The sequence below is a fragment of the Berghia stephanieae genome, chromosome 1 (genome assembly GCF_034508935.2).
Source record: "Berghia stephanieae isolate SIO BIC M18660-M18661 chromosome 1, UCSD_Bste_1.3, whole genome shotgun sequence".
Classification (NCBI taxonomy): Eukaryota; Metazoa; Mollusca; class Gastropoda; order Nudibranchia; family Aeolidiidae; genus Berghia; species Berghia stephanieae.
Window position 1 is genome coordinate 120,166,415 of NC_088360.1, and position 12,055 is coordinate 120,178,469.

At 37.6% G+C, this 12,055-nt stretch overlaps 1 protein-coding gene across 1 annotated transcript in view; it reads left to right on the top strand.

The window, feature by feature from the left end:
- The first annotated feature begins 488 nt into the window (after window positions 1–488).
- Window positions 489–12,055, top strand: part of LOC144962930 (uncharacterized) — a 26,212-nt gene continuing 14,645 nt past the window's right edge. Inside the window, exons 1-3 of the mRNA XM_078896339.1 lie at window positions 489–768; window positions 7,119–7,267; window positions 9,674–9,864. Of these exons, the coding sequence (XP_078752465.1) occupies window positions 588–768; window positions 7,119–7,267; window positions 9,674–9,864 (521 nt within the window). The 5' untranslated portion in view covers window positions 489–587. The remainder of the gene's footprint in view (window positions 769–7,118; window positions 7,268–9,673; window positions 9,865–12,055) is intronic.

Sequence of the window (12,055 nt, forward strand, 5' to 3'; positions counted from 1 at the left end):
GAAAACTCGTTCTTCAAATTATATCCAACGGTTAAAATAACTCTCAAACTAGAAGGAAGTCTCAGGCTTTAGAGTTTTTGACATGATGGGGGTCATTTTAATTTTAATCGATCCTTATTTAAAGCTCAAGTTTTGTGGCCATTTTTTTTTTACTTTTTGTTTGTTTGTTTTTTTTTTTTTTTAGAATATGGCAGTGTACTTCACAGATTTCTTGAATCATTTTGTAAATTACATCAAAGGTGCAGCAAATTTCTCAAAGTTTAACAGTCTAATTTTTACTAGGAATGGAAAAGATTTCCACATATTTAAAAGTGATTATTTAATATAGTTTTTTTGCATTGTTATGAATTTCAATCTCAAGTTGAAATCGGGTCACAAATTTGTGGTTGTATTCGAAGGTCGTGAATGTGTGTGTTACTTCGAATGTGTCAGTCTGTTTCTTGTATCCATTTAGTAATTTGTTTCCAAAAATCTCTATCAATTACAAGTGTTCTTAGCTTTTGAATGTCATCATTTGTGTTAAAGTGCTGAGGCAATTGGATGTTTCCTTGTATTGTTGAAATACCAAATATAGCATTGTAATAAAAATGAATGATTTCAACAACAAAGTATACAATATACTTGTTTTCGTGACATGGACAGTGACGTCATTTCTTTGTCATCATTTTGGAAAAACATTTCTCAATACATGGAGTGACTTGAACCACACTGAAAATCTCGTTTTACGGCCAGTCATACCAGCGCTGTTGCTCACAGGATGCCAGTTGAGTAAGTTTGAAAATCTTTCATTGATTCCATAGACACTTTATTCTTACTTATTTTTATACGCTATATTTAGTAACGATGTGTTTCCAGTTCCACGTGGTTGAGGAAAGATAAAATCAAAGAACGGTCTATGTCCATGAAGGCACATTTCGGCTTGACGGTCGACTAGATAAAGTATTTTGCTTCCAGCTGGAGACAGGTTCGAGCATCATTGTCGGCATCTCATTTCCTTTTTATTCCTTGAACAAGAAACGTTATCCCGATTGGGGCGCTGTGCATCGTCTGACGCTTGGGTATCTCGATATTTTTCTTTAGATATATTTTTTCTTTTTTTAAATTCATCTGAGGATGAATAAGATAAATTTTATTTTACTTATTTCGCTTTCGTCTATTTATCTTATTTATCTTAATAGCTGACCAGGAAAGATTCATTTGTACAGAGACCATAATATGTACATGATCTGGATTAGAATGGGCATTCAGACCTCTTTTTTAAAGCTCCCAATCATATCCTCTCCATCCAGGGCCAATTTTATGTAAGCGAAATAGATTTTGTTATTTACTAGACGAGTAAATGACTTGCTAGTCTTAACCCTAAGCAGACTAAGTGACTAAAAAATCGAATTTTATTAACAGTTTCTAGTTTCTGACTAGCTAGGCTCTTGCCTAGAAGTGGGCGTTTTGAGGACGGTTGGGGTATTTTGTGCTACTAACATCAAGCTCTCCAGTACACGATGGCAGGTAAGATACCACCAGCCTTCATACTTGCAACGTAAAGATTTCCAAAAAGGAAATTAGCACCACCCCGGCCTAGGTAATATTTCGTTCCATTTCAAATTTGAAGGTAATTTTGCCATGATGAATCAAATCACGTGATATTGACTGTCGACTGATCAGACTACAATGTTTCAATGAAAGTTTCGTTGAAACTCAAACAAATTGAAGCAAAAAAAAAAAAAAAAAAAAAAAAAAACAACAACAAACAAACAAAAAACAGAAAGTGTGTTCTGAAGACCCACATTATTTATGTCAGCTACAATGCTAGCAGAATAACTTTTGTCTCCACAATACTTTGTAATCGTTTGTTTTTTGTTGTTGTTGTTCTTCTTCTTCTTCTTTGAAGCGAACACTTTGAGTTAGCGTCTCAGTTTACTCGCAACTCACTTGCCCGAATAGATTCGGGGTTTTTGGGGGTCTTTTTTATTCACAAAAATGTATTTATTCGACAATCTGCACTTATCTTACAGTATTTTCAATCCAGTGGCAATAGCAACAGGACACTTTTTGCCTCTGTCATTCGTAACCAACGTATTTTCCTTCCGAATCGAAGCTCTCTCAATCTAAAAATAGCTGCTATCTTGTCAACGCTATAATGTAGCCAAGTAACTAGTCTCAGACTAAGCTTGAAGTCCGGCCTCAGCAAATGATTAAAACTTGGCCAAACTTAGTCCGAAGGTGTCGGGATTTTAGTCTGGGACTTGCTTGGTCAGCTCACATAAAATCCGATTTTTTCAAGTCCTTGACTAAAGTCAGAGGCTAAACGATCGTCTGTTTTCATAAAAACGGGCCACGGCCCGTTTTCATGAACGCGGACTAGATTAAGTTATTTACGTCTAGTAAATGACTTCTTAGTCTTAAGCCTAAGCGTAGCAAATGACTAAAATTCGGATTTCATGAACGTTTTCTAGTCTCTGACTAGCTAGTCTCTTGCCTAGAAGTGGGCGTTGTAAGGACGGTGACTAATTCTGTTATTTTGTGTTGGTAACACCACGCTCCCTAGTCCACGATGGCAGGTAAGAAACCAGCATTCATACTTTCAACGCAAAAGATTTCCAAAGAGGAATTTTGCAACACATCCGGTGAAGGTAATATTTCGATCCGTTTCATATTTGAACTTACTTTTGCCATTATGAATCAAATCACTGGATGGCGGTTCCTGACCTCCCATAGTGGGCAGGGCGCTACTAACGTTGTCTTCTATCCCCCTATATCTGTTTTCCAACATGCTTTCTGCCTTTGTCTTGGAATGAGATTATTTGGTTTTGTCCTGTCCCTGGTCAGATATCCAGACTGAGAGGAACACAGTCAAATGTATATTTAGTTTTGGGAGATGATATTTTTTTCCCTTGTAAATCATCTCTCTGTTATGCACTGTATTATGTTTTGTTTACGTATTATTAATGATTTGTAAATATCTGAATATATTCCTCTTAGTGTGCGTGTGTGTGGATGAGACTTTTGGGTGATCTCAAACTAATTACTTTGATAGAATGCTCTTGGAATCTACATCTGTTTCCTATTTGAATCAATGCTCCTTTGTCTTACCTTTTCTTGTGTGCTTTAATTGTAATTCCAGAACTTTTTACTATCCCGTTTTCTTCCTTTTTTACTGTCGCTGATATTACCTTAATGTGTCGCAAGCGCCGTAAAACCATTGAAAACCAACAAAACAAACAATCAAATCACGTGATATTGACTGTCGACTGATCAAACGACAATGATGTCCATGGTCGACTGTCAATTCTTTATGTAGGCCAATGAATTTGAACTAAAAACAAACAAACGCACGAACGAACGAACAAACCAGAAAGTGTGTTCTGATTAATCACAATTCAGCCAGTTACAATGCCAGCAGAGTAAATTTTGTCTTCACAATACTTTCTAATCGGTTTTTTTTTTTTTTTGGACACAATCCCTTCGATTTTGAGTCTCCAGTCTCCATTCACTCGCAACTCGCCAGCCGATTAGATTTAGTTTGGTGTGTGTTTGTTTAGTTTTTACTCTCAAAAATGTGTACCTTCGACGATCTGCACTTATCTTACAGGTTGTTTGTTTTTTTAAGCCAGTGCCAATAGCAACAGGACACTTTTTGTCTCTGTCATTCATAACCGAAGTATTTTCCTTCCAAATAAAAGCTCTCATTCTAAAAATAGCTGCTATCTACCCAACGCTATGATGTATCCTAGTAACTAGTCTCAGACTAAGCTTTAAGTCTGGCCTCAGAAAATGACTAAAACTTGGCCAAACTTAGCTAGAGAGCAGGCACTGGTGCAAGATAACGGTCTGAACAAAAGTGTATGAAAAGTGTCAGACAAAGCAAGAAAGGAAAATACAAGAAGAAGAAAACATCCCGAAAAATCTACCTCGACTAGGGATTGAACCTCAGACCTCCTGATTACCGGTCAGACGGGCTACCATTACACGACAGAGGCTCACGATAGTTGGGACAGTTTTAATAGCTATATTCTTTACAAGGGTACACGTTGTACGCTGTGAACCATCGCTTGCATCAAACAACCCACAGATTGAACACGACAGGACGAGGACGAAGACGTTTTGAGTTGCTCCATATTTATCATTGAAAATATCAAAATGTATATGGAGCAACTCAAAAATATCTCCGTCATAATTCATAATAATTTTTTATTGAAATAAAAACTACAAAATAATATTTGTAAGAAATAGGTAACAGAGCGCTTTATATGGCCATGTGAGAGAAAAAGATCACGTAGTAATAATATCACTCTGATTGCATTGCTTATATTTACACGTTTAAAAGTTACGTCAGTTATCGAGTATTTTACTAAAACTCTTCGAATGAGCATTTCAATTGTTCTATTCTATTAAATAAGAGGAACGGAATTGATGTCACTAAGCTCTTTGTTTTTGTTTTTAGACAGCCATTCTAATCATTCGTTCTTACTAAATTTAATGAATCAAACTATAAATGTTAAAGGTTAGACATAGTTTTGTGTGATGGTACGTTATATCCGGCTGGCGAAAGTTGTGAATATTTGACCTAAACGCATAGCATCAATTCTCGATTTGTTTTTTTAAAAAAAGGATTTTACCCCTTTTATCGGCTGATTACTTTGAACCGATGACCCATAACCAATTTAAGTACTTACCTATCACTCAATGCAATCACCCGTGGCCTTCGTTAACTGTAGGCCTGATACTGACCAAAAATTATGTCACAAAAGAAGACGATGACCGCCAAACGAAAGTAAAAAGTGAGCTGTTAGAAGTGCTCAAGGAAAAAAATGATTCCATTAGCTCAGCTATTGATTACAACTCACAATTAACTTTTTTTCCCATGATCTTTGTCTTCTTTTATGACGAATTTTTATGATTAATATCATGCTTTTAGTTAACGAAGGCTACGAATCAGCCCAATTGATATTGAGCATCTTTCACAATTAATTTCAACACAGGCGATTGATAACTAGAGTCGTCAGGTGTCGCGATGCAATTCCCTCATCAGTGAGCCAATGACTTACTTGACTTAGATGCCTTTCGCGTCTCGACCGAAAGATCGGGTCGCCTTGGCTGTTTCCAGTATTTCCTGTGTGAGGTGTCTCCAATATTGCCGGTCCTCTGCTAGGGTTCTCAGATTTTCAAGGTCCCCTGCCGTTATGAGACTAATGCTTTGTCCAAGTGTTGTGAGGTTTTTGTTTAGGATCACAGGGAGTGTTGTGATCGGTCTTCCTCTGAAAAGGTTCCCGTGTTTTTGGAAGTATCCCGACATGGCTTGGTTTGCTGGTATGTTTTTGTCCCTGCGTAGTATGTGACCGAAAAGTTGCCATCGTTGTTGTAAAATGTCAAGGGAGATTGGTCTTTCTTTTGTGATCTTATAGAGTGATTCATTTGAGATCTTTTTGGGGTATTTGATGTCCAGTACCCTTCTTAGCTGTGTGCGATGGAAGGCATCCAGATGTTCTTCTTCGGATTTTGTCAACGCCCAAGTGCCGCAGTTATACAGAAGTACCGGTTTTACAAGAGCATGGTACAGTTTCAGTTTGGTTTTTCTCTTTATTTTGTCACCTCTAATCCATACATTGGTGAGTTTACTGAGTGCGGCGTTTGATAGCTGTTTTCTTCTTTGTACATCCTCGGTGTCTCCAATTAGTGAGCCGACTTTCTTTGTTCTTTTCCATTCCTCTTTGTTCCTCGATATTGTTGTAAATTCGGTTTTATTGGCATTGACTTGGAGGTTATATTTCATGAGGGTATTTTGTATGATGTCTATATTTGCTGGTGTTGATCCAATAAAATCGACATCATCTGCATAGGCGATTTCTCTAGGGATTGCATTCTCAATATGAGTCGTTGGTTTTGGAATGACTTTTCGAACTTCTTTCAGAGCGTGTTCTAAGTATATTGTGAACAGAATCGGGCTCAGACTATCTCCTTGGGGGTCCCGATGTTACTTTCAAACTGCGTCTGTTTTGTGGCCCCGTATATCCTTGGTTGTATCTTTGTGTTGCTGAGGAGAAATCGGATTATTCGGAGCTCGTCTTCGTCTACTATTTCTGTTAATATCTCCAAAAGTTTTCCTCTGTCGATCGTATCAAAGGCTGCGGACATATCGATTCCGGTTATTGTTATGGATATGTTTTCTTTGAGTGCCTTTGCTGCCAACCATTTATGTGTCCATACAACGTCCGATGTGCTTCGGTCTTGGCGAAACCCGCTTTGGCTATGTGATAGGTATTTTTCTATTTTCGGTCTAATTCTGTTGAGGACAATAGTTGACAGTGTTTTTCTTATGGTATTCAGTAATGTTATTGGGCGCAGGTTGTTTACGGGTCCTTTCGTTTTTCCTGGTTTTTGTATTGTAATTAGGACACCGCTGTTTATGTCCCAGTCTTTGTGTGTTGAGAATGTTTTGTTCATTATGTTTGCAATGCTCAGATCCAGGGAGAGTGTACCGCATTTCAGCAATTCAGCGGGAATTTCATCTTCGCCTGGGGATCTGTTATTGTTTAGGCACTTTATGCTATTTATTGAGCCAATATATTGTAATAAATACTCACACACTGTATGGCTGACCGATTTGACTGTTTGGCATGGACTAAAGGTGGCTAAGGGTTTTTCATCAAAGTATGAAACAAGGTTTTGTATTCATATAATCACCGGGTTGCTTGCATGTGAGAAAAAAAAAAGAGAGAGAGAGAGAGAGAGAGAGAGAGAGAGAGAGAGAGTGTGTGTGTGTGTGTGTGTGTGTGTGTGTGTGAGAGAGAGAGAGAGAGATCGAGAGAGAGAGAGAGATATATATATAAAACATATTAAGTAAAAGGATCAAAGTCTAATTACCTTACTCTAGATATTTTGAGGCGAATTGTATTAGAACATGGTTTTGAGCAATCTTTACTATACCCTCGTCGAGCATAGATTGAGATAAACCTCTGTCTCGAAAGGTGTTCCGTTTCTTTATAGCTAACCCATTGGTGGAAACTTGTAAATGGGTTTCCATTCCTTTTATTTTCTAGAATCTACTGAATTTATCAGGACAAGAAAAGAAAGAAAATGATATCTTAAGACCCTCTCTTATTTACTCGTTCATTTTGCAGTTTGTTGCATCCTTATCGTCTCTTTTGATAATGCTAACACAGTTGAGAAATCCAAGAAAAGACGTTCTCAAGTATTCCATTCCCTGGCTACTCTGGCTACCAACGTCAGTATGGCTATCATCTTCTCGTCATCAACGTTTGCCATCAAGGTGGGTTTGTAATGTCAAGACATATCTTGCTTTGAACATAATATACCAAATATGGTGATCAATAAGAGAGATTTATGATGTTCGTGTTGCCAAAATTAAATGGGCAGTAATTCTCTATTGCCTTTTCTAATACTTTTCAGTAGTCTACACTCGGACTTTGATATACTTTGTAATTTTGTAACAAGCAAGAGAGAGTTCTATTATTACTCTATGTAAAACTGATAATAAAAAATATGGAAATCCACTTTTTCGCCTATTAATAGGTTAATTATTTACCAGCCTTTAGTGTCTAAAATGAAATTCTGAACCTTTGATTACTATTATTTTTTAAGATTTACATTTGCATAAAGTACGTATGTTTAATGTTTTAACATGGTCAGTGCGCTTTACAGCGTTTAATTATTTTTTCAAGAAAGCCATTAATATTTTTTAAAATAGAAGCCTTTGTTCAAGCGCCTTCTTCTTTTTATTTTTTATAATAACTAAGCTTCGTATAATTTCAGCCGTGAATTTAGGTTGGGTACTCAATCACGAATGTATTCATTATGAGACATTGCCTTACCCATGGACAAGTAAGGATAAAGTAAATTCTGAGTTTGGCTTGTTCATTCAGTGACCACACTTACCCTCGCTTGACAAAACAAAACAGAAGAGGCCGTAGCTAATAGGAACGATAACACCAGGGCCCGTTTTCATGATCGAGGACTAGATTTAGTTATTTACAAGTCTAGTAAATGGCTTGCTACTCTTAAGCCGAAGCGGAGCAAGTGACGTTAAAAAAAAATCGAATTTCATGAACGCTTTCTTCTCTCTTACTAGCTAGTCTCTTGTCTAGAAGTGGGTGTTGTAAGAACGGTGACTAATTCGACTATTTTGTGCGGGTAACATCAAGCTCTCTCATACACGACAGCAGGTAAGATACCCTCCTTCATCCTTTCAATGCAAATGATTTCCTCAAAGAGGAAATTAGCAACACATCCGGTATAGATAATATTTCGTTCTTTCTCATATTTTGACTTACTTTTGTCATGATGAATCAAATCACGTGATATTGACTTTCGACTGTTAGACGACAATGATGTCCATGGTTGACTGTCAATTCTATATTTAGGCCAATGAAAGTTTCAATGAAACTCCAAAAAAATGAACCAAACGAAAAAAAGCAAACAAAAGATAAAGTTTATTCTGATGAATCACTTTATTTCAGTCAGTTACAATGCCAGCGGAATAACGTTTGTCTCCACTATACTTTCTAATCATTTTTTTTAAAAAGATTTCGAGTCTCCGTTCCCGTTCACTCGCTACTCGGGAGCCGATTAGATTCAGTTGTTTTTCTTTAGTGTTTACTCACAAAAATATGTACTTTCGACGATCTGCACTTATCTTATAGCCAGTGTCAATAGCATCAGGACACTTTTTGCCTCTGTCATTCGTAACCGACGTATTTTTCTTCCGAATCGAAGCTCTCTCTGTCTAAAATTAGTTGCTAGCTTGTCGACGCAATGATGTATCCTAGTAACTAGTCTAAGACTTAGGTTGAAGTCCTGCCTCAGCAAATGATCAAAACTTGTCCAAACTTAGTCTGATGGTGCGGTAATTTTAGTTCTGGGACTTGTTTAGTCAGCTCACATAAAATCCGAAAGTTTCACTCCTTGACTAAAGTCAGATATAGTCGGAGACTAAGCGGCAGTCCGCGTTCATGAAAACGAGCCCAGATGTTGGTATATTAATGAATAATGAATGAATTAATGAATCAACTGGACAAAAAAACAATTATAGTTGTAAAAGGAGACGACAGAGTAAATCGTTATATTAGTTCTGTGATGTTTGTTTTAATATTAATTATTTAATTAATGTTTATATCATTGATTTACTGTAGTGATACAACATTCACTTGCCCAGTGTTAACACAAAATCTTTTGTTGTTTTATTGATGTTGGCCATTGCTGTTGTAGTTATTTTTAAAGTATTTCAATGACGGGGGTGATGACAATTGATGTGATAGTATTGATGATAATAATTATAATGATGTTGCTGTTAGTGATGATGATGATGATGATGATGATGATGATGATGATGATGATGATGATGATGATGATGATGATGATGATGATGATGATGGTGATAATGATGATGGTGATGATGATGATGATGATGATGATGATGATGATGATGATGATGATGATGATGATGATGATGATCATGATGATGATGATGATCATGATGATGATGATGATGATGATGATGATGATGATGATGATGATGATGATGATGATGATGATGATGATCATGATCATGATGATGATGATGATGAGGATGATGATGATGATGATGATCATGATGATGATGATGATGATGATGATGATGATGATGATGAGTAATAGTAATATAGGCTACATGTTGCAGATGATGGAACCCTTGTCCAGTGCCATAGTTCAGTACATGCTTGTCGGAACTCTTCTTACCCCATTGGCCGTTTTCAGCCTCCCATTCATTGTTGCCGGAGCCATTGGGTTTGCAGGAAATCCATTGGATACTACAGGCACGGGTCCGGGAATGCTCGCTGCTTTCTCGTCTAATATTATTTTAGCGTTCAGGTAAGGGAACTAATCGAAAGCGGTGACCTTAACGTCTTTTATAAATTATAGTAAATGAGAATATTGAGCCTTTCACTTTCTACTTAGGGATTATGATTGGATTCAGCGTGTGACTGCTCAGCATATATGTGACGTCGCGCGACGGTTTGGTCCGGAAGGTACATTTTGGACATTTGGACCTTTTGGTATTTCTGAATAGATCATTCTTTTCTCTTTCATTTGATACCTGTTTCATTAATGTATCATATTTTTTGGCTGAGTTATACAAGATTGAAATTGGGAGGTTCCTGCTAATCTCAGATCCAAAATTCAGAGAAATTTACACTTAAAGATTTTACACACATCACCATAGCAACGGCATGTTATATTTCAGCTATCGTAATGAAATTTGGCATGCGTTTTATATAGCATGTGACTAACATGTGTGTAAAATTATATTTCATTTGGTTCATCAGCTTTTACACAACACTCGTTTTTGTAATGACGATATTTTTGTGAATTGACCCTCGACTGAAAATTAAACCCAACAAATAGCACTCATACTTTTATCCATTTTAACAGTGCAATGTTTATTTAAAGTTAGCTGTGATATCAGCACTATTTCACAAGATCGGCAATTCTGGAAAGTCTTCACAAATTAACTGACGAAAGTAGCCGAGGCATTACAGTCGATTGACTGAAAACCGAAAGGCCGTGAGTAAGTCAGACAATCTAACACTTTAAACTTGAAACAAAGGAATGAAAATAGTGTCAACTCAACCATAATTTCTCTTACTAATTCGATGTGTTCAAATTTGATTGAGCTATTGGCGGGGGGGGGGGGGGGGGGGGGGGGGGGGGGGGAGGTGCCGTGGATTGAGGGGGGGGGGGAGTGGTGGTAACAGCTCTTTGCACTCAGAAAGGAAAGAGTCCTCACCCACTCGGTTTTTTTTCTCTTTCCTTTTCAACATCCTCCTCAGCCCCCCCCCCTCCCCCTCCCCTTCTCCTACTCTCTCTCTCCTCCTCTCTCTCTCCTCTCTCTCTCTCTCTCTCTCTCTCCCCTCTCTCTCTCTCCCCTCTCTCTACTTCTCTTCTCCTCTCTTCTTTCCTACATATCACTCTCTTCATTTTGTCTCGTCCTATTCACTATAGCTACTCTTTCTATTGTCTGTCCATTAACTCTTTTCTGTTAGTCTTCCCCCCCCCCCCCCCCCCTCTCTCTCTCTCTCTCTCTCTCTCTCTCTCTATCTCTCACTCCTCCTTTACCGCTCGTCCTCTCTCTATCTGCCTCCTCCCTGCTCCAACAATCCCTTTAATTCCATAGTCAATCTTTTCATTTTATCTCGTCCTCCCGTCCTGGTAACCATCTATATCTATCTGTCTATCCACTAGATCTTTATTTTATTCATCCCCACATTCCATCCTCCCATCTCCAGTCAATACTCGTTCAGCGAATCATTCGAGGCAAGCGCACGATCACGCCCACAACACCACAATCTCCTCGCTTCTGACGAGCTCAATACAATTATCGGCCGAATCTAACAAGTTGAATTATTCATTTGACAAAATATCTCATAAAATTCAGTTTATAATGAAGCAAGATTTTGAATTTCTTGCAACATCAACTCTAACAACAATCGTGCAGCGTAAGCGGCCATTTTGCATAACTTATGACCATTGACCATGTGATCCCGAGGACCAATGAGAGAGAAGGATTCAAGGGGTTTTCCGTTGGTAACTATGCAATGGCCTACTTCTGTTTACGTAATTGGAATTTGACTACCCTCTTTCGGGGTTATAATTTGACCACAAGATGGGGTCAATGGGCTAAAAATAGCATTGCGAAGGCAGGAATGGAGTTCCCCTTTGAGAAAAAAGTTATAGGTTACCAGATTGGCGTCCTTTTGCTAAGCTTAAAGAGTCGTCAACAAACGTCAAAATGATCCCTCTTTCAATGGGTGAAAACAGTGTATACTCTCTTTAAAGATTAAATTTATATACTTTAAGACTGTTTTTAATTAAAAAGGTACGATTTTATGATAGAAAAATACCTTAAAAAGTCAAAAATTGAAAAAACCCATTTTGCCTATTTTAGTCACTTTTCTTTGGTATTGCTATGAAAATAGAGTTACAGAGCTCTGGAATTTTCCCAGTGTTGTATATATTGTTGAATAATATGTGAAGTTCATCAATTGCTAGATCTCCTATGCTT